The sequence below is a fragment of the Gasterosteus aculeatus genome, chromosome Y (genome assembly GCF_964276395.1).
Source record: "Gasterosteus aculeatus chromosome Y, fGasAcu3.hap1.1, whole genome shotgun sequence".
In the NCBI taxonomy this organism is placed as follows: Eukaryota; Metazoa; Chordata; class Actinopteri; order Perciformes; family Gasterosteidae; genus Gasterosteus; species Gasterosteus aculeatus.
This window is the reverse complement of record NC_135709.1, coordinates 14,043,668-14,066,621: the sequence shown is the minus strand read 5'-3', so window position 1 is coordinate 14,066,621 and position 22,954 is coordinate 14,043,668. Positions and strand designations below refer to the sequence as shown.

Here is a 22,954-nt window from a genome sequence, read left to right as displayed (position 1 = left end):
TGATGAGCTGCTGCTCTCAGTAGGTGGCAGTGTGCTTTCGTGCAACTTGGACAAGGATTGAAGCAAGGCCGAGTGAATCATAGATAATTCGGCATTATCTGTAGAGAAGCAGATGCACTGTCGCATTCATGTTGTGATCTTTGAGCTCACACAGAGATCTGGACTCTGGATTGCAAAATTTCTGAATGTGAAGCGCCTTAAAAAACTGTTGTCTTCTTTGCCTGCATGTGTCTGACGATGCATCATGTACGTGTGCCGGACACAGTCATCAGGACCATCATCTCAGCTCTGTGTGCTTCCCCAGCGGCTCCCTTCAGTGTCACAGATGTTTAACTCCAGCAATGCCAGCTAATTAAGCAGTAGTGATATAGAGCAACCCATTGGGACGCATATTTAGTTCATGCTGCAGACCCTCAGAAGCTCAACTCAGAACGCTGAAGGGTGCAGACATGAATGATTGAGCCTGAAATTGACATTACTCATCAGAGGCTCTCGTGGCCGGTGGGAGTTAGATCATAGTAGTAGAAGATCTATTCCGGACTAATTGTGGCATGAATGAGTGTGTTCTGATTTCCTAGATATGTTCTGAACAGTCTCCAAAACAAAAGCGCCGGCCTTCAAGTCATCAAAATAATGCAGATCTTGCTTGACGTTGGAATTGTTTTTTTGTTTCTCGTGGTCTTAAAGGGATTTTTGTTTCTGTATTTATATTTAATTTCAGTTATTGTGGAGTCTTGTTCTTATTTTATTTTTGCTTTTCATGACGGTTTGATCTTGTTTTCTGTCTGTGTGAACTTTACTCCCTTTGCTGCCTCAATCCTGTAAATTTAAAACTAACTACTAACTACTAAGACTAATAAAAGATTATCTTATTTTTATCGTATTCCAACATTATTTACTGCAAAAGATTACATTTTAATGATTAAGAGGCTTTTTCTCTCACCACCTTTTCCTTTTTACTAAAGGCTAATGAATATTTTGTGTATTTTTGTTCATACTATACTATACCATGACCTCTTTTGACTGACTGTTACTTTATTTTTAGTTACAATACTATGACTTTTATTTAACAAACTATATCATAATTCCTTCTTTAGACATCCTTTACTGAGGCTACGGTTAAAACGTCAAACATTTTCTCCTCGATTCTTTTCCTAAATATTTACCCCTCACTTCAAAGGAAAAAATCTTGGGATCCAGGAAAAACGTGAATAAGTATTTAGAAAAGAGAGAACCTCACTGAAGAGAAAACTGCCCTCTCACTGAGCAACGTAGCGATGACACACAGTGTAACTTATTGAAGGTCGTTTTCTGGGGTGAAATTACATCACATGCAGAATGCAAAAACTATTTTTTTTACCTTTTCTCGATATTCTATAATATTTATGTTGCTCACTAATCTTTGACTTTGTGTTACTTTTAATAGCATTTTAAAATTGTATTGAATATTATACAATATTATTGGTGTTTCATTCTTTATTTCCAAATCTGACTTTACTTTGTGTCTTGATAAAAGAAACGCAGCCTGACCAACATTTGATGATGAAAGTCGGCTTAAACTTCAGATGCTAAAGATTTTGACGATGACTAACGTGAACTTGTGTTTCAAAAAAGACCAAGCTTGAAATATTATCAAAGATCATTATTTATTTAAAAGGAAATAGATAATACAAATGAAACAAAATCATTTATCACAAATAATTTCATGAGTCATTAATGGCAGAACAAGAATCCAGCCCTCGCACAGGAAACTCATTTACCGTCTTGCTTGCAGACTTATGAGCTTTAGGACATGAAAGGTTTTGACACAGGGCGCTTTCAAAAAGTGCTTTCTGTGAAGTAAATACTGTACAGTGCAATGCCGAGTAAACAATACGTCACATCCGATCATTCATTGGTAAACATGTTGTATATAAAAGAACGTAAATGATCAAAGTTTCATCAATACAGTACATTTATAGTAGACTTCACGGGGGGAGGGCGACCTCCTAGTCTCACATTTCACATTGAATCATCTCCCTTTGGAATCCCACCAACGCCTTCTGATTTGCATCGCTTTTCTGCCGCAGCCTCACCCGCTCTTCTCACAGCTCAGCTGCCCTCTGCTCTCCTTCAGTTTGTCTTTCTGGCCCTCCGGAGCCTTGGACTCTCCCCTCAAATCGCTTACCACGGCCCGCAGGGTTTTAAACCTGTCCAGCCGGTTGCCCTGGGCCGCCTGGAGCCTGACCTCTGACCCCTGCGGCGCGCCGAGGGAGCTCAGCGAGCGAACCGCAGCCAGCCGGCGCTCCTTTCTGTGGGGGCAACGCGGCGTGGTCATGGCGCCGAGCTCCTCCGGGTGCTCCATGTCCCTGATGACCTCGCACAGGTAGCGGGCCAGGTCCTGGCTGGAGAAGGAGAGGGCTTTCTGCGAGCGCCGGAAGGTCAGCGGGGACGGGAGGCTCTCCGTCTCCGACGGCGGAATGGCCAGACGCAGGGCTATGGTTGCGCTGCCGTTCCCGTTAGGCGCCCCCTTCTTGACGTCGTCCTCGGGGGGCTTGGTCTGCGGGGAGGAAACGATGCTCTGCAGGTAGCTGTACCGCAGGGACTGCGCCGGGCTGGGCTGGAGGGAGCGCTGCAGCTCCACCATGTTGAAGGCATTCTGAGGGAGCAAAGCAGAGTGCAAAGGAAGGAAAAGGACGTGGCATGTTTTTCCCGTGTAATCCTTTTTTGGAATTCAGTGATAATGGAACAACATCATTGCCTTATGACACTAATTTGTGCTCAGAGCAGTGTAACAAGTAAATGCCTCTGCAAGCAAATTAACACAGACCAAGACTAAGCTGTTAGAGATGTTAGCATTAAAGGCACCATTGATTAGCCAAGTAATTAATTATCTGATTGCACAGGGGGGTGAAAACTGCCATTAACATCACTATTAAAACAGAGGCATCAGCAGCTATTGGTGTCTAATTTCAGCTAATTGACTCACATTGCCAGATCTCCAGGGAGCTGATATTTGATTTTCATTTCAGGGCGCAAAACAAACGCCCTGTCCCTGTTCTTGTTGGTTTAGCATTTGTTCTATCTTATTTGCTTTCTCAAATCCCTTTAAAAGGTCCTGAAATATTGTTCAACGTTAAAAAATAAGAAAACACCTGCAAATTGAACATGAAAAAAAGAGAAAAGCTGCACAATGTTTGTGTTCAGTGCTGTAATTACTCTCCCTGCCTGTGTTGCAACCGTCCGTACCGGACACGTAGCATTTGTTTACCTGGTCCTGCTCCCCTCCGCCTTCCTCGTCGTAGTTGAGCACGTTTTCGCGGATGTCCTCCCAATCGCCGTGGTGTGCAGACACATGGTATACACCCTCCTTCAGACCCTTGTGTCTCCTCCAGCAGGAGTAGAGGAACAGGCCCAGCATCAGCACTGAGGGGCGCCAGAGAGACGGTTAACTTGCGTTCACATAATTGAAAGGAGACAGCGAGCAGAAAAACACTTTGGATGAACATGGAAGTGAAAAGTGATGATGCAAAGAATTAAATACTTTAGAAACTAGCTGTAAAATGTGAATAGCTATGCTTTTTGTGAAAATTAAAATGCAATCTAAATTCTGTAGATTGGTGGTATAGACTAAAACACAGGGAACCTAATTTTCCATCCCATTAATATTTCCTTTAAGAGCTCATCAGTTGCACTAGGTGTCCAGTCACGTGCCAGCAGTACGTACGTGGAGGCGGAGGCTCCACCTTTCCATCTACTCCCATTTAAGTTGCACCTCGGTCTCCAGTCTTATTTGTACTCCTCCCAGCTTAAACTCAAAGCCGCGGTGGCTTTTACTGGAGGTGGGTAGGAATGCCGCGTGAGCCGAGCAGAGAAGGATCTGAAGCATACGCATCAATCACCGCTATTGTGTGCTGAATTATACCGCCTGCTGGACTGACCTTTTAAGCCCATTAATCTCAACCAATATATTTTTCTCCCATCTGCCATTCCCCTTTTCTCATTCTCTCTTCCTCGCAGTCTGTTTTTTACTAGTTCAAGGGTTAGTTAGTTATTTTATTAATCTGTTATTCTTTCTTTTTTTGTCTCAGCGTTGGAACTTTCCTCCCGTCATTCCTCCTCACTTCCCCCGCTCATTAAGTCTGCCGAGGTTCCTGTTTTTCAGTCCCTCGCTGGCCTCTGCCTGGCCTCAGCTTTTATCCCTCACACTCGATGGGATCCATTTCAACTAGAATGGTTTATATCATGTGTGCTAAGTAGCGGTTTAATTGGAAATCTTATGAGAAATGCAAGGTAATCACATTAGTCTGGATTTTTAAGGTAATTGCCTCGAAATAGAAGAATGCACCAATGCGGCTCTTTGGGGGTCACACTAATAGGCAGATATTCACAAAAAGAAAACCAACTCCCTTGTAGCTAATCTGCGCAAAAAAATAAATAAAATGTTATCTCAATTAAAAATGATCATCTCTGCCTGGAACACATGCAACACCAGCTGCAACACGATAATTTACACTACGCTTCTCTCGTGTTATATAGAAGCCGATTCCTCGCAGGAAACGTCTGAATCTCAATGAGGCCCGGCAGCGGGAGAAGACCCCCGCCCTCCTTCTTCCGGCCTACAATTATACCTGCTTACAGGTGCTGCCTGCAGGCCTGCTGCTCCCCTTGACCCTCAACTCCACCGGATGTTCTACACAATCAGTACGGGGGTTCGAAACACAACACAGAGAGGGAAGCACAGGCATTGCACCACATACGGTTTATATAAAGCCATATGCACGCCCACACACACACGCACACACACTAGCTGCTTGGGGAAAGACTTTGCCGGTGGTGTGTGTGTGTGTATGTGTATGTGTGAGCAGCTACATTGCAGCGAGATCAATAACACTCGGGGTGGAGAACAAACATCGCAGTCATTCATCAATCCATAATGCGGCTGCCTCTCTGCCCTCAAACCGATAGCGTGAGCAGGGTATTATGATGTTAGCCCAGACTGGACTGTGCATTACAAATGAGCGTTGAGCAAACCACCACAACACAGTTTGATCAAAACACTTTCGTTGTAGCTCCAGTCTGAGTTTAATGAGGAAAAAAAAAATGGAAGAAACATCAATGGTTAGGTTGAGGGAAAGGAAAATTGATGAATAAGCAGAAAGAAATGAGACAGATGAGTGATGTGTGTGAGTTGGGGGAAATTATTTATTTATAAATCTTTGAGGGAATAAGAAGAACAGGCACTTCAATGCACACCAAAGCAGAGAAGGAGTCCCCCTTTAATTTGGCGCCTAGCTAGTAGCGCAGCTCGGTGCGGCATGTGTGGGTTATTTATGGCAGCAGCATCCCGAGGTGACATGTTGTATACCCACATATTCATTAAATCACTGGAGTAACCGTCTGTCCACATTCAGGACCCTCGACTGTGAAGTTAAGCTCTTCTTTTTGGCTGAACTGTACCGGCGAACTGACGGTGGTTCTTTGTGCGGGGAAAGATCTGGACTTGCATGTAAATGCCTTATCGGTGACAGCGGGCGAGCCACTTAAACGGACCGCACCTTTCTTTAGTCGGCATGCAAGAAACACATGCATTTTCATGAGCGACGCCAAGGCCACACTTTATCATCTTTGAATTCATTATCAAATATTGAAGACCGCTTTATGCGTTTCACTCTCAAATGTCAGAATAACTGATGTCCCAATACTAGCCACATGCCCTGGAGGGAGCGTTGAGTCGGTAATAGAGGCAGAGACTATTGAATTGCCCGAGCGTTTTATAAGCCTGCCTCCGACAGAGAGACTCATAAACAGCAGTGTGGCCCCACAGAGGGTCATCAACACGAGAGCCACTCACACAGATGCACACACACACACACACGTGTCCTTCGGTCTTTGTGACGACCGGGAAAATCTTATTTTCTTAGCTTTGTAACACAATTAGCTCATCGCTGACAACGGTTCATCTTCTGTAGAGATATCAATGCATGTGCATTTAAAAAGGCACGGCTGGCAGCAGATGTGCGTGTAGGTGGACAGCTGATGACATCATCAATCATGCAGAAGTTGGACAGTGTCATCAGCACCTAAGTGGTTCAAGGCATCAGCTGATTTACCGGTTTGTCAACGAAAGAATAATTGGCGACGATATTGATAGCTGATTGTCATTAAGTGATGTCACTATTCATAAACAGAAGTCTTATCATTAATGAATAATGACATTTTATAGCTTTCAAAACACATTTTCACAAGTTAAAATTACATTTTTCAGAAAATGTATTATTGCTCCTACGGATTAAATTTAAGGCACTTTAAATATTAAAATCTGTAATAGATACATAATTGTGCCTGCCTGTGAAGCCAAATGGCCTTCTTTTTAGATCAGTGCGCGTCAATGGCGAATAGGGTTAGGGTTGGGTTATGAAGAGGATCAAACAAACACAGGTACACCTGGGTCGTCAGTAAATCGAGGTAAAGTCGATGTTCTCCTGAAGCTTCTGGGATTTTGCTGCGTGAAACATCTTCCGGTGAAGACAGACAGAAGAGGGATGTATTTTGAAATGACACTGTTGGTGTAACAAGAGGGAAACTGACACGCCGTTGCAGCCACGTCCACAACTGACACTAATGGCACCGCGCGCGTCAGTCCTCATGCATCAGGATGTGAAGGAAAGGATTCTAAATCCAACCCTTGGCCTGTGATTCCCCTTGAATAACGGTAATTAAAGTAAAATACAATAAGCTGTCTGTAATTGGCATTTCTTCTTGATGTGGTCCCTGATCACAGCTCCAAATAGTGTAGATCGCAGTAAATGGACAGTGTGGACATATTTGAGGGGACTTGGGGAAACTAAAATGTACACAGATATGTTGAAGTAATGGCATAAAAAGCACATGAAGAGTGAAGAGAGGACTGTGGAATATCAATAAGTCGGACACATAAAAAGTAAGGCTGAAAAAGAAATTGACTTCTGAAGTCAGAGCATAAAATTGGAAAAGACAAGGGACACAAAAGATAAGAAATATTGAAAGAAACACATAAAGAAGCTCCATCATTCCCTGGGAACCTTTACCGCTTCCATGTGAAGTGTTGGGTCACCACAGGTAGACCACAGGAGTAAGAGCACATAGTCGACATAGCTACCTAGGAAAGCCATGACACATATGCTGATGGCGAACATGGAGCTCAGGCTGAGGCTGGTGCTGTCCGCGTCGTGGTACATGGCGAGCGTCACCTCGCAGTGTCGCCCCCGGTAGCCCTCGCTGCAGCGGCACGAGTAGCGGGATGGCGAGTGAGCCACGCAGGTGCCGTGGCGACAGGGCTGGCTGGCGCACAGCGTGTACACGCACACCTTGCCCAGGGAGCTCTCTTTGGTCATGTGACCCGCGGGGCACCTGTGCAGAGCGGAAACAGAGGTGTGGAACAGAGACCAGAGACAGTTGGAGAAAGCTGCCGGATGAAAAGGAGCGTCGGGTTCTGCAGAGTTTTGACCCCTGAGCAGACAAAAGCACCAGCAAATCCCTCAGGAGTTATAGTCCTTGAACCAAGTTCAAATATATGCTCTTTGAAAGTTACAAAGTGTTGACTGTGCTGTACAAAAAGAAAAGAGATAAACTGAGGTCGGCTCTGCAGGAGTAGTTCCACAGTATATCTGTAAACCGGATGGAGTGGACGAAGTGCAAAGTCTCACTATTTCAGAGCCTTAAAATCACAGCCTGGAGACGTTAGTGGTCCTGCAGGCAGCTGTTAGACACTATGGTCCTGCAGGCAGCTGTTAGACACTATGGACACACAGGTTGACCCTCACAGTGGAGAAGGGGCTGAACTGACACCAAGCTGCCCTCTGGTGGACACTTTGATCACACACACAAATGCACAAACATGGGCTTCTTTTACCAGCGCTGTATCGTTTGTTTTGATTAATGCGTGCTTATTGCTCTTATTTATGTGGATTCAGATGTTTTTGAAATGGAGCTTTTGGATTTGGATGCTAATACGTTTCATTGATGGAGATTGTTAATTCGTACATTAATGAGAACAACGTTGGGGGTTCCCAGTTATGCATTCATGTAAATTATTATTAATCAATAATACATGAATATGTATGATAGGGCAACTCATTGAGTATACACTCTATTTCATACAATATGAATAAAATTATAATATATGGATTTAAATCTTTGTTCTTTGCAATGACTATATAGATACGCATAAAGGAACAGACAAACTAATTATTCACGGGTTTTGTTTATGTTTCATGTTATCTAGAAAATAGTAATCATTAATTAATATGTGTTAAGTAAATAATATGTGTCAAGTAATCATTAATTAATTAATTAATTAATTAATGTGTTGCTTTGAAAACCTTTACAAATGAGTGCCAATTTCCAGACCTTGCTTATACCTGACAAATGATAATAAATAGCATTCAACCTAATGTGACCAGTTGTTAATATGGTTGATAAGTTACTTGACATTTAAAGTTCCTTTCCAAAAGGTTATATTATTCTATCTGCCTGCTTTCGGAAATCTATACTGCACGAGTCTGTAGGTCTTGATGTCATTTCTTTTTGCAACATTTGCAAGTTGAGTGCTGCCATTGGTCATCTTGTCATAAGCACGGCTGTGGTATGTATGTATGCGCGGTGTCATTAACACCCGGGGTTATTTATGCTGTATTTATTTACCTGCACTCAGGGTGTCTCCAGAGGTCCACACACACTAAGGGAGGGGAGCAGTGATGTTTCCTGCAGGCCTCTGAGTAGCAGCCAACAGAGACGCCCTGCGAAGTGATCACTTGAAGCCCCTCGGTGGGCTGGTCCCGTCCCAGAGGGACGGAGCGGCCGTTAAACCTCACATCTCTCAAACATCCTGATAGAATAGGGGGGGAAAAAAATCTGAGTTCACAATGCCAAAAGACACTCAGAGACAGCAGTCCTCGGGAAAAGTGTTTTATGGACACGCAAACTGCCGGGTAGTTTGCTCACTGTGGGAAGCGCGAGGCTCTAACACATCATTCAAATCAGCACTCAGTGCCATGGACTCTCTTTCTCTCATCTGCCTGGAACAAAAGGATCAAACACCTTTTGATTGGTTGGTTGTGAGATGTGTAACCACCAGAGTTACTTAAAACCACTGACTTACTTACTTTTTATGAACAGGTATACAAGTTAGTGCTTTCATTACATGGCTGTAAATTAAACTATTTGGATATTAAGCTGTTAATTGCTCATTTGTTCACTCATTTAAATAAACACTCATTTAAGTCTCAATCAAGGGTCGTGAGCATCCACCTACCGAGGAAGCTCCGGTTGAGTCCCGAGGGGAAAGAGTTCCCGAGCATCACCACGGAGGGGTCGATGATGATCTCCTGACTCCGCCCGAGCGAGGCCGTAACTTCTCGCCGTCCTCCACCTCCGTCCAGTCGCAGCGTGAACTCTCTGCCGTACCGTTCCAGCTCCGCCTCGTGCCACTCTCCGTCGCCGAGGGGATGGTGGGGCAGCGTCAGGTTGTAGTCTCCGTCTCCGAGGTTGTAGAAAACAGCCAGCAGACCCTGAATGACCTGAGACAAAAAGAAAAATTCCAAAATGCAGACATTCCAACAGTCGGGAGAACCACAAGAAGCAATTTCACGTGTTATGGATGGGCTCCAGGTGGACTACTGCACTGCATGCAGAAGACCTCTGCATTGATTAAACCCCATCATTTACCATTTTAAGGCCTGGCGTATAAAAATGTAGAACGGGGTGACCCAAATTCCAAAGAGACGGGCCTGGACTCCTGCCATTTTGTTCTGTGTTGATGGGTAAAAACAGATCTTGTGCATAACAACATCATAAGAAGTAGGCCAGCTCCCGTGGCGAGAGAAGAAGAAGCAAAGGTTGGGCCGGACAAGAAGTGAGTTATTAAACCAACAAGAAGAGGCTCTCTGTGGTGAACGTGCCGCAAAAAAGGCATGAAAAGTTTAAGTTGTAAAAATGAATTGTGACATTCTGCAGCCACAATGCCTTGCACAGCCGCCGGACACATTGTTGCATCACATAAGCGAGAGGGACCACAAGGGGAGGGTGTAGAAGAAACAACAATTATCTTCAGCAGTTAAGGATGAGCGAACACAATGGAGCGAACCAATGAGGGGCTCCCTTAGCTGCAGCTTGTCCATGTCCGACGCTTAATTGGAAACAGTGGGGCAAGATAATTCACATTCAGCCACGCTTGCATCAACCACAGCTCCCCCTCAGCATGGGCAGTTCAAATGCGTCTCCCCCACCGGACACACACAGACACACACACGCCGACCAGTAAAAGATGACTTTGCTCTCAACAGTGCTCCTCAACCTAAGAGAGCAAAGGACAAAGGATAATAAATAATCAGGAAAAATAATGGGATTATACAAACTTTCTGCCCCCAGAGATCTCTGCAATCACCATCTTCACAAAATGTTCAAAAATGCATTTCTGAGGTCTGAATTTTTGCAGAATACTAAACTCGGGTCACAATTCTGCAACAAAAAAAGAAAAAGGAAAAATGAAAGGCAATGATTTTGTAGTTTTAGTGTTCTTAAGGGTCACTGGTCCTGACAAAGCAGTGCATGCCAGTCGCTCCCCAAAACCGCCTTCACACGCTGCATCGGATGAGTGTTTTCTGCACAGAGACACCACACTCCTTGGAGAGCTGCATGTTGTTTCTACGCAGCAAGCCTTCGGTAACCTTTGGATGAAAGTGTGGTTATTTATTCAGTGAGCACTCTACCCCATATCTCCCCTTAAGAAAAGAAGGGTGAGCGAGACGGCCCTTTAAATTCAGCCTTGTTGTAGGCAAACACACCAGGCTTCAGCTCAAGTATTTCTAAGAGCTTTGAGACAGCTGAAAATGTTTCAGCGTGGCGCAGCAGACAGAAGTCAGATGTTTTATCCAGCTCACCAATTCAACTCCGCAGAGGGTTTCAGAGAGAAGCTTCACGGGCAGCACGCGGCACAAGGCCACAGCCCTTTCCTGCTCCTGTCGCCGTGGGACTGCATCAAGCGAAGAGGACAACATTGTTTTTTTCCCCCCCACAAAGCTCAAAGTTCCTAAGAGGAACAAGCGACGAGGTCTTCGCTTCGAACAACGCCGTCTAACGCGTAACAAGCGCCGGACAAGATGTTTTTCAAACAGACCAGTGGAGTGGAATGCGGTGTGACGGACGCGGGTTCGGCCCAAAGCGAAGGTCCTAACGTATGGCGTTATATTTGTACCACAATCCTGAGCGCGTAATTTTAAGTTTTGAGCACAGAGAACTATATTTTAGCAGTTTACTCAGGTGCCCTCGCCACAAACTGGTTTTCTGCGCGCAGGCAGCCGTTGCTGCGCTCTCTCCACCTCTTCACTCTGCGCTCGCTCGACTTGCAGCAGCGTTACATTTGTGCCACAAAACCAACCAATCAGAGAATTAAAGAAGGTCAATTGTGATTGGCTGTTGGTCTCCAATCACAACGCTAGTAGAACTACCTACAGCATCGCGGAAGCTCAGCGAGTTGTTGAAGTTTGCAGCATTTGTGCTAAATGCTAATGGCCTGGATTAAAACACGTGTTGTTCTCATCATTTGCTTCGGTCATGTCTGATGGTGGCTAGCCGGACTTCTAATATCACTCGTTTTCGTCTTCTTTAGGAAGCGTTGTGATTGTAGACCAACAGCCAATCGCAATTGACCTTCTTTAATTCTCTGATTGGTTGGTTTTGTGGCACAAATGTAACGCTGCTGCAAGTCGAGCGAGCGCAGAGTGAAGACGAGGAGAGAGCGCAGCAACGGCTGCCTGCGCGCAGAAAACCAGTTTGTGGCGAGGGCACCTCAGTAAACTGCGCGCACGGAATGTTTTTCTTTGCTAAAATATAGCAAAACTCTGTGCTCAAAACTTAAAATTACGCGCTCAGGATTGTGGCACAAATATAACGCCATACTAACGGAGCCACTTACTTCTGTCAGTGGGTCCAGGCAACAACACGGGCTTCTTATCCTCTCAGTAACGTTTATCGAGGCCTGGCAAAGTGAGGTGGCCTCGTCTCCTCCTGCGTGAGCGCCACTCGGCAGCAGTTGTGGCAAAAGCTTTAAACTCGCTACTCAAAGCAAGCTGTGTTAAAAGCCTCAAGTTCAGGGCAGGGGGGATCTAACCTTCACTCGACGGCACCCGTGCCCTTTGATTCGCAGTGCCCGCAGTTGCTTTTGCCACGGTGAAGTGTTTTAAAAAATGTTCCGCAGAGACATAAATAACCTTGAACAAAGAAGGCCTAATTTCTTAAACAGCAGCCTCTCGATTGGAAGCATTCTTCAGACTCCGCTGAAAGACCTTGTTGAGAACACACAGATGTCAATCCCCCGGCCCCCTCAGTATCCACGCATATGTCTCCAACCCTGATATTACTCACTCTCAGCCTGACAAGTATTTGCAGCAATCATTTGTCTCGGCTCTAATTGTCTTCTTGAGGCCCACAGACAAGACAATGAGAGCTGTCAAGGGTGTGATGAGCCGTGACTCACCTCCAGGCGTAGGTATTCGTTCTGCTCCCGGGAGAGCAGGCTGAGGACGACGCCAAAGGCGGCGCGCGTCCGAATCCCGAGCTGGACCCTCGTCAGGCACGCAGGCAGCGACCACAGGAGGTGGAACTGAACGTGGCTGCGGCCGTCGAAGGAGAACTCCGGAGCCCCTTGTCAATCAAAAAACACACGCACGCGGTTTTCGAGTTAATTGGGACATCGAGTGAGAAATAATTGAGGATATTGCAGCGAGGGCCGTGCTTTAACCGCAGAAGCACTTTATGTTCCACCGCAGCAAAGTGCTGTTTTGTGGTGTAGAATTTTCCCCACATACCGGAAGGCTTTCTACTGTGTGTGAGGCTTGAAAATACCCCAAACTCCCACTGGGATCAAACAGGTCTTTGATGCAAAAAAACCCCCAAAAAACCCTCATGGTCCAAATCAAAGCAAAATGGTGTGCCCACCTTGATCGCACTGAGGCCCCGTGAACCCGGGTTCACAGAGGCAGCTGAAGGAGCCCCATTGGCCGTGACAGCGACCCCTCTTGCCGCAGGGGGACGATCGCTCCATGTTGCTGCAGTGGTCATCAATAAGAGAGCAGCCTGCCACAGTGTTGGAGGATTCAGCTGGGGAGCCAAGGTCATATAGCTGAACACAAGAAAGAAAAAAGAAAATGTGAAAAGGAGAAAAGCTTGGGGTGGTTTTTGCCATTAGATGTAAGATCAATATCTAATTCCTGTCTGTTTAATACTAATAAGTTATGGCTTGATTTATCCTCAACTCATCGTACGCAGGGTTAAGTGTTGCACAGACAGAAAGGTGTAAAATAAGAGGTCATGTATAATTAGAATGGAGGTTTTCCAGTGCAAAGGCATTGACTTATTAGACTTTAGTAGTGTTAATGTATTTTCACTGCATGTTGTTCTTTACTTCTTAGCAACATTTACAAGAGACGTAGCGTGCTTCGTAGGCCACAACATTGATTTAACAGCTTTAGTTAGATTGCATATTTAGATTTAAAATTCAAAGCCAGTGTATCCTTCTATTCAACTGCATATAAAGTGGCTAAAATTCAGCCACTGACTTTTGCTGGTACTTATAATAATTCATGTGAATGTTTGCGTGTTTTCTTTTATATGAGTCAACTGACTCAAGCGGTCCTTTTTTATTAGCAAATTTGCTGGTGCACTGTATTTACAACACATCTATGGAATAAGTTATATAAATAAAGCACTCCAGTACGCTGCAATCTAAAAGGAAACGTAGAGATGAATCTATTCATCTACCACGGCAATGTGTGTGTTCACTTCTGCAGTACCTTGCTGTCCACAACTAGGTTCCTTATACATCCAGTGTAATGCGTGTGCTGCAGCTGAGGGTATTCATAGGATATGTTATTGTTGACCCCTCCAATCTGCAATACTTGACTTCCATTCAGGTACCTGGGAAAGAAAAACCAACCATCAATAAGAAAAACCGAGGAGAAGAAAAAGAAATACAGTGTAAGTTGGTACAGTTAGAATTCAAAACACACCTCTCAATATAAAAACACAGAAATAAAAGCTGAAGAAAAGGAGCACACACACACACACACACACACACACACACACACACACACACACACACACACACACACACACACACACACACACACACACACACACACACACACATCATATAAGCTGTCAAGCTTAAAATTCATGGTTTATTATTTTCCTACTGAGGCTGCCTTCATAGTCACTGAGATTCTCACTGGCATTATGATGATATTATGACAATGAGGCTGACATCTTATTGTTGTTTTCTTCCCTTATTGTAAAAGCACAACGTGTAAATTGCATTCGCTCGAAACGATTCAGCCCAGCAACTCTTGGAAGAATGAGATGAAACAGAATATTTTCAATTCTGATTTTGGCTTGTCGACTACCATATTAAATATTTAATGATGTTGAACTCAAATACGGTTATCAGAGTAAATAGGTTTTTTTTAAAAGTTACTGTAATAAATAGTGGTAACACGTAATTAATAATCCTTTTAAATTCAAAGCTTAATTATACAACAAAACAAAGATCACATGTGCCCTCACTACGGGGGGGGGGGGAGATACAATATTGTGCTGAAACAATAAATAAATAAATAAAATTAAAGAAATGCATAACAACCAGAAAATTAAATCTATTCCGAAAAAAAGTCTGGCTCCAGCTCCTTATATCTGAGCATTTTCTGCTTTCTTTGTTCTATATTAAAGTATGCATCTTTGAATATTATCCTATTTACAGCCAAAGCAAGTCAAGCAAACCTTGGGCTCAAGCCTATTGAGCCCATCGTAGACTAAAATATCGATTAGTGGATTTGGAAAACTCAATAAAAAAAAACAATAACTATAATACATACCAATACATATAAAATAATCAGAGTAGCTCATTTTTATTCCAACCACTACTCCAGGTTACTGTAAACTTAATAGAATCAAAGTAAAAAAAAAAAAATTCTCAGCTACAATCATTCGGCTGATGCTTTCTAAATGTTTTTCATTTTTACAGCTGTATTACAAATGCTTATTAAAATAATGAACAAAATTAAATTCCTTCGGAAGAATTAGTTTTAGATACAGTATAAGTATCACATCTGTATGTAAAACATTGACTTAATTTAAATATTTCACTTTTACCAGCTTGCAAACTGCTGCAAGAAGAAAGATAGGGGTTTACCCCCTGAAGCCAATCATGTTTGTTTATGCCTAAAAGTTCATGTTTATATTATACAATGAACACAATAAATGATTTATCCCATCATTTAGTACCTCCAGCGTTCGAAAGAACCTCCAGGTTTTCATCGTGAGCAGTGCTGTTCTGGCTACATTTAAACATTTATCTTACTTGTCCCGGTTGGGTGTGACCCCGCGGATTTCGCAGGATGAGCGGTCCTCCGTCACTGCCCACGAGTCCACACCCTCCGTCTCCATGATGATTGCACTGGAACATCGATCCAGGGTGAAGTGTACTTCCTTTAAATTGAGGCAGAGTGGGGAGAGGTCATTGCTGCTGCATGTATGGATGCGTGAGTGTAATAAAACCATGCGCGCTCTACAAATTAGAGACCATATTTTACTCTGACATCTGGGGATGCAAAGATGTGCCGCTCTTACTTCGCTATTGCTCCTCACGTCGAGGCGATGCCAGCGTCTGTCAGTCACCCCGATGTTATTTGTTAACTGGAGGACCAGGGTCCCCGAGCCGTGGTTAATTTTCAGACTAGGTGTCCCACCAATCAATTCTGAGGAAAATGAAGATCCAGCAGTAACGATCAAGATCATAATTTAACCTCAATGAAACCTTTTCAATTCAAACTAGAATTGGTGCATTGCGGTTGGACACCTCCCCCGACCAGTGAAGCCGCAGTTTACATCCACGTCTTTCTAAGATATCGTCACTTTCACAGTGACCCTGACCTTGACAACCAATTTCAAATAAATTCGTACTTGAGTCCAAGAGGATGTTTGTCCCTGGTGTAATGAATTTCCCTCCAGGCGTTCCCAAGATTGTTCATCATATTGGTACGGATAACCCCAAAACATAAAGCCCCCCGAACACAGCTGTTGGCAGCGTGGAGGCATTAAAAGGCTCTTAGAGATTTGTAGAAAAAGAGCTTAACTTGTTTGCTCTGACAAAATGTACCGGTCAAGGTCAAGAAAAAAAAAACTGTGATGAAAAAATATGGCAAAATGCAAATTACAGTTTCATAAAGACCCAAGGGACACTGAAATGTCCCACCACAGAACTTACACGCACTATAAACTGACAAGGCAAAAATAACACAGCGGGGTTATGGCCAGGAATTTGAAATCACCTGCTCACCACAAAGACGGTGATGGAAAATAGTGATCCGGAATAGCAGATAAAAATCAAGTTGAGGAACGGACACACACACACACAGGGAAGCGCGTGAATAATTCAGCGATGATGACATTGTTTCTGAAATGAGGTGTTGCTGCGGCATCTTTACATGATATGAGGCTGTCAGATCGCCATAGCGCAGAAAAATACAATTTATGGAGACGTGTGTGTGTGTGTGTGTGTGTATGTGTGTGTGTGTGTGTGTGTGTGCAACAGCAACAGAGCCCTTCCATGCATGATTTAGGAGGGTCTAAAAACGTTATGTCTTTGTCATTCCACTAGCATCAACAACATGCGGCAGTGTTTTCATACTCTAATCTATTACTTTACTATTTTGTACATTCGGTTTGATCTATTCTTTACTCCTGTCCTTCACCTATAGCATTCGGGTTAGCCTTTCTCAGAATAAACCTCGTTGACGTGATCTTGGCTGAGACACTGAATATCAACCAGCCATTGAGTCTGTTCAGGAGCTGAAGCACTGACGCGGAAGCACTATTCCTTGTGGCACAGGACAAAGTATTAATACACATTAAACAGTTGAACCGCGTTGCCTTTGTAGCCGGCATGTCAAGTACTTACTGTGTAACTCGGTAGAGTGAGTTTTTCATTTCCCTCAGCGGTAGACTAACAAAAAAAATTTGCCTGATGTATCCGATTGGCTGCCGCCCAGCAATTAAACACAAAATTAAGTTTCTGGTTTTAGTGAAAAATGGCCTGCACGTCCCCCCAGCAGGCCATGTAATTATGCAGACTTATTGCTTACCTATGGCCAAGTAGTCCTCACTGTCCCCGGGCAGCAGAGTAGCCAGTGGGCCCGCATACAGCAGCAGTCCATCGTCTTCCGCTGTCATGAACTCCAGGGAAAGATGGCTATCAAAGCATGGCCTTATGGGGGGAAACCAGGCATAGCCGTTGCCAAGGAGACTAAGCCTCGTCTGCTGACATTCTGGCCCCTCGAGCTGCGGGGGGCAGTGGCACCTGTAGCACAGAAAACTAGAGCGCTGTGAGGGAAATCAATGCGAAAGATGGGGGGAAAGGAAACAATCTGCGTTGTTCATGTTTCTCGAGCCGTGAAATCTTCACTCTGTCCAATCTCTGGATCTGAGTGTGGTGACATTTCTGCGGTGGACGTGACAGTCTTGTTGATTCGCACAGGAACGGGGGGCTTTGATGTTGCACCAACATGGCGACTGCCTACGCGGCTAAGAAAGTGCGGTCTCATCGGTCAATTGTTTGCATTTTTAAACAAATCCCTGAATACCTAATTCCGTGTTGAATCAATTAGCTATGAACACAACTTTACTCTGTTCTATTCTTCTCAGTTGCTGGGGCTGAACCCGCCGGAGACTGCTCTTACTCGGCGCGTCACCATCTTCAGTGGTAAGGGATAATTCATTATTATTGTTCACTCTTTTTTTATGCACCGTACAATCAATTTCTCCCTTATCCCCACCCGCCCCCTTTTCATTCTTGAGGTATTACACGCTTTGGTTGATATCTGCGCAATTGCCTCTTCTTGTACTCATCTACTTTGATTAGAGCTCGAGTGATAGGGATCACTGCCTCAGCAGAAACCAGAAATCAACGTATTCGTGAGTGAGATCGTAATTTCAAATAATCTGACAAAATTACCATGAAGGAAGAGGTACATGCGGTGATGAAAAACACCTACATGGTGCACATCATATCATTCCAACGGCCAGGGTGGGAGGTAGCGGTTGATCTCATCCCATTTCCTCCAATGTAGGCATTGTAGACAAGCTGGCTTTACTGATAATGTGAAAAGCCATCTATTTCCATGCCATGTATGAGGAAGGCTGTGAGTGCCGAGGCTGTTGGAGGCTATTTCTTCCCATCAATGTTTATTCTGCAGCTGGGCAACACATGTCAAGAATACTGATTCATGCGCACAATGAGAGGGACGGCACTTAGGCGGAACGTAGCCTTATGCATACATATGCACAACGCTTCACTCTTTCACTGCTCTTTCATGTGACTTGTGAGAGCAAGGCCAATCCAACTCAAGCGCACAGCATGTTTTTCTCACTTCTGACTGACAGTATCTGATCAGCTACCGTCTGAGGTTGCATGTTAAGCTCCTTTGACAGAGGATATAACCCAAAATTGGATTGTGTATGGTTGTGGTGCAGTCATATATGGGCACATATGGCAGATAGTCTTCTTACAGAAGAAGGGCTCCTCTCAGCAGTGTGCCGATTAGCTGCAGTAGAGACAATTTTAAACATAAAATTGAAAGAAAAAAAATAAGAGGAGAGATTTCTTCACACTGTTGTTACATGAATTTGCATCCATGCATGTAAATGACATTAAAGGAGAAGTTGTGAGCATAGAGGGGGGCCAGAGTTGTACTAATCCCCTTGCCCTATATTTATTTAATCTGGGCATTAGAGTGTGCATGAAATGAGCTGCGTGCTGTTTCTTCCGCAATAGACTCACACAGAAACAATTACAGTTTTTATGAATTTATGAATATTTTGGGTTAATATTAGTACTGAGCAACAATTATAATATTGCGGAAAATTAAAAACATAAAAGTGGTGCATTTTTATTATGAAAGTACTAATATACAGTATCAGTCAAAGATTTGGCCACACTTTATTATTGAATTGAATGGGAAAATGTGTCCAAACCTTTGACTGGTACCGTATAAAACAAAAGTGCATTAAAAAAAAGACATTTCTTTATCAGGGGGCAGCATAAACAGTCGTTGTGGTTTTTGTTATATATTGATGTTCATAATGCTTATTGATGTTCATAAGGAGCAGTACTTAGGGGACTCAGGGGGGATTTAGAGGAGGGGAACATCCTCGGGGAAGAACCGCATGGCTGGTTTACCCCAAAGAGTTTAATTAAGAGGAGTTTACTCTCACGTCTTGTGCGTATCTAAAAACACAGCAGGAGTGGTTACAAATAATTTTGGCTCCATCAACTTGCTCGCTTTGTGTTTCTTAAAGAGAAATTGTCCACATAAGAGTTTGTTACCTTTCTCCATTTTTCAGTCCCTGCTCATTGATTGAGATTGGGGATGACGCCCCTCCAGAGTCAATACTGGTCAACAACCTCCCCCCGCCCCGCCCTTCGTAAGCAATGGTTTGTCTGTATGTTTAGAGCCACTGTGCAACGGACATATTGTGATAAAAACTAACTGTTATTAAATAATTGTCGGTGTTAATTAATACATGAGTTAACGCAATAATGTCTTAACGTGCCCTAGTTAATAATCAGACTATTGGCTAATGACCTTGCATTCGCCAAATTGCAACAATAATGCAAAAGCTGTGTTCATTATTAACTGTCAAGTTCTGCGAAACACAGTGCACGAGGTCTAATTTTAGAATCTGGCCAGGCTACACTGAATATACAGTTCGTATACACTTTATTTTATTTCAAATAGCCCAAAGCCTTTTGGAAAAATCCTGCTACTCTATATTCAGCTGACAACATAGCAGAGCAGCTCAAGCCAGTTAGGTCAAGTTGCAGGTGAAGGAGATTTTTTAAGGAGAAGAGGGGCTCATTTTCGAAGATGAAACTCTTACACTAAGCCCGAGGACTAGAGCAAAAACTGCGAAAATATAAGGAATCTCCCATCTCACTTTCGTGCATCTTTTGAGAGCCATTTCCAACTCCAAGTCCCCCAGCGAAACCGCTGGGCTTCTCACCTGTATCCACCCTGGGTGTCCACGCACGTTCCCCCGTTCAGGCAGGGGTTAATGCCGTAGGAGGAGCAGGACTGGCGGGTCATTTCCCTGGCGGCGCAACCGCACACAGCCGAGGATGTCACCTTCACCGACGCCAGGGATAAGGCACCCGAGTCCACCAGGGTGGGCGTGTCAGCGATGCCTAACCGTGTGGAGCAGCCGCCGGCTGTCTGGCAGGCAGCGCGCACACACTCGTCCACCTGCACCTGGCTCACGTTCGCGTGCAGCAAGGCCTGCAGCTGCGTAGAGCCGGGAGAAGGGAGGAGATGCGGGAGACAAACATGGCAATTACGGAACTTGTCAGTGAAGACAAGGATTTTATATCTCCAATGTGGGTGAGCGCAGAGTGACATACATTTAGAGGGTGAAAGGACTTCACAAGCAAGGCAAAAGAGAGAGAGAGAGGCCGGGCCTGATTTACATAGAGGCTGTTATTATTCTATATAATAGATGAATGAAGAAAACAGAAAGAAGCAGGGAAAAAAAAGGAAAGTAGACAAAGAGAAGTAAAAATGGGAGTGATAAAGAGACATGACACAGCCAGGCAATAAACAGACAGGGAGCTGGGGTGAAAATGAAAGGGCAGATAAAGAGATATCGCTTCCACTCAAGCTCCCGAGCCCGAGTGCAATGCTTCATGTATGAGCATCGATCTCTATCTATCAGACGGTAGCGGTATATATACCTTCGTTTTATGAGCGGCGAGGACCGAATGGAGTTTCTCGGGGCGCATGTAGCCATTATCGGTTAGCACGTAGAAATGGACGTCCACGGTTCTCTCCTCCCTGTCTGCTATACTGAAAATGTTGACGCTCCCCGGCCTGACGGACAGGGCTCCAGACAGGAAGTCCCAGAACGTCTCCAGTCGACACTTCCCCTCGACGTGAGGGTCGATAAATCCTCTCGCTGTTATGCCTTCAGGAGACAAGAGAGAGAGAGGACTGCTCAGTCGTCGATGACACTTGCAGGCTTGATGAAAGTCTGCCATTTTCCGGATTCCATACGCACAAAGAGGTAGCCTAACATCTCCGGTTATTGATCCACCTCCTCACCGGATCAGCCATAAGTTGTGATGCAGTCAAGTAAAAATCGTTGCTTTTCTTCGCTGTAATAAAGTCAGGGTCTTGAACAGCTGCCTTGTGCAAAATGTTTTAATGACCTGGGAAATTTATCACTTTTTGTGGTGCCACCTTCCAATAATATCTGCAGAATGTGGGCAGTCATCTTTAATCTCCCGAAATGATAATGACTCCGAGTCCGAGGCCTCCATAATAGCCGCCGAATGGCTTTTTAAATGTCAAGGACTTTACCTGACACTTCCAAATTGACCTTTACTACTGCCATTTTCTCTGAGAGACTGACGGACACTCCGACATAAACTTCAGAGCGTCAAGGAAGCTATCGCCATCAAGCCGTGCGGAAGCTTGCTTTACAATACTTGGAGCAGTTAAATAATGCAAGTGTTAAAATGTCTGCTGACAGCCTATTATTTCAGCGTTAACTGGATTGACAACCAGCTAATCAAGTCAAAGAAAAGTAGCAATTTATTCATGCTCGTGGCAGATGCTGTCTCTGTCAACAGTCTCAAAAAAGAATCGCAAAACAACGGCAACAAAAGGACGTATTCTCTAATTGGAGGAGGACGACTGAGACTGAGGATCCAACCCCAAAAAAAACCTTGTTAAAGACAATATTATGTTATGCCACGAAGTTGTAACGTTACCAGTCAGACGCAGCGAGGCAGACAACAAGATGGACTTTTCCTCCAGCTCCCTAACATGAACTCTGACCCCTGAGAACACGTCGGGCCACACTCCGTCAGACACACCGACCCTCAACCAGTAGCTGCCTGCTGGAGTGTTGGGTTTGATAGTCAGCACTCCTGAGCTCTGGTTCAGACCGAAGTATCTGAGAAAAGCAGAGGAGCGGTTAAGTAGGAGAGGACGGCTTAAAGTAAGAAATAGAAGAAAAAAAGTGGCAAGTGGCTTTTTTTTTTTTTGCTTCTGAGCTTTTGAAGAAAAGTACCTGACAGACGGGCACAGACAAGCACGGAATTGCTCAGGTTACCTGGATTCACTCCACTAGGAAGCTAACGCAAGTTCATTTTGAGAAAAAAAAAAGCCAGGAAGGTGAAAAAGGAAACCAAAGGAGCTTCATAGTTTTCAAGGTAAAACAAATTTGCAATTGGTATTTCTAATCTGATCTTGAGGGTGTGAATACTGAATAGCTGCACAAGGAACCTGATGGAGTCAAACAGCGTTTAAAACGGTTTGTTCCATCTTGGGAATACCATACAGTTGGAGCGAGATTGCTTATTTTCTTTGAATCTGATTGCCTTTTCCAGAATGACAATCACTGCTGACGGCTGATTTTAGAGTCCCTTTTTGGAAAGTTTAGCTCATATTCGAGCCCGGGGAATTAAATGTAAGATTAGGAGTCAAATGTTTCAGGCCGAGTGATATCAGAAATACAGCTGTTTTTTTTCTCCAATTTCTACAATGTTGGAAGTTCTTCTGGCGTGTTTTGCTTTAGCACTTGTACTTGTGCTGCAAATTTGGAGATCAGCATGTTTTCCCGAAAGAAATAATGATATGCATTTAACTTAGCGCTCTTACTTGGCCGCGCTTGTCTCCAGAGTGTAGGTCTTGTTGTCCCAGTCATCAGGATCTGGGGCATACACCTTCCCCAGTGCCGCATTTGCAAGCCTTCCTGCTCAAGGTAAACACACACACACACACACGCACACACGCACACACGCACACACACACATGCCCACATTGATTGAGTCTGAGCAGAATCTGCTGATGCCCACACTTATCTAGTCGTCCCTCTCTTCTTGTGT

General features: G+C 44.2%; 1 protein-coding gene across 1 annotated transcript in view; it reads right to left on the bottom strand.

The window, feature by feature from the left end:
* Positions 1-1,630: 1,630 nt before the first annotated feature.
* The window catches only part of LOC120812477 (neural-cadherin-like), a 110,398-nt gene continuing 89,074 nt past the window's right edge, over positions 1,631-22,954 (bottom strand). The window contains exons 19-33 of the mRNA XM_078097804.1: positions 22,728-22,821; positions 21,836-22,020; positions 20,798-21,027; positions 20,074-20,351; positions 17,157-17,371; positions 15,643-15,770; positions 15,374-15,501; positions 13,812-13,935; positions 12,958-13,141; positions 12,497-12,663; positions 9,275-9,539; positions 8,665-8,848; positions 7,121-7,371; positions 3,251-3,405; positions 1,631-2,638 (exon numbers count right to left, since the gene is read on the bottom strand). Coding sequence (XP_077953930.1) covers positions 2,072-2,638; positions 3,251-3,405; positions 7,121-7,371; positions 8,665-8,848; positions 9,275-9,539; positions 12,497-12,663; positions 12,958-13,141; positions 13,812-13,935; positions 15,374-15,501; positions 15,643-15,770; positions 17,157-17,371; positions 20,074-20,351; positions 20,798-21,027; positions 21,836-22,020; positions 22,728-22,821 — 3,155 coding nt within the window. The 3' untranslated portion in view covers positions 1,631-2,071. The remainder of the gene's footprint in view (positions 2,639-3,250; positions 3,406-7,120; positions 7,372-8,664; positions 8,849-9,274; positions 9,540-12,496; positions 12,664-12,957; positions 13,142-13,811; positions 13,936-15,373; positions 15,502-15,642; positions 15,771-17,156; positions 17,372-20,073; positions 20,352-20,797; positions 21,028-21,835; positions 22,021-22,727; positions 22,822-22,954) is intronic.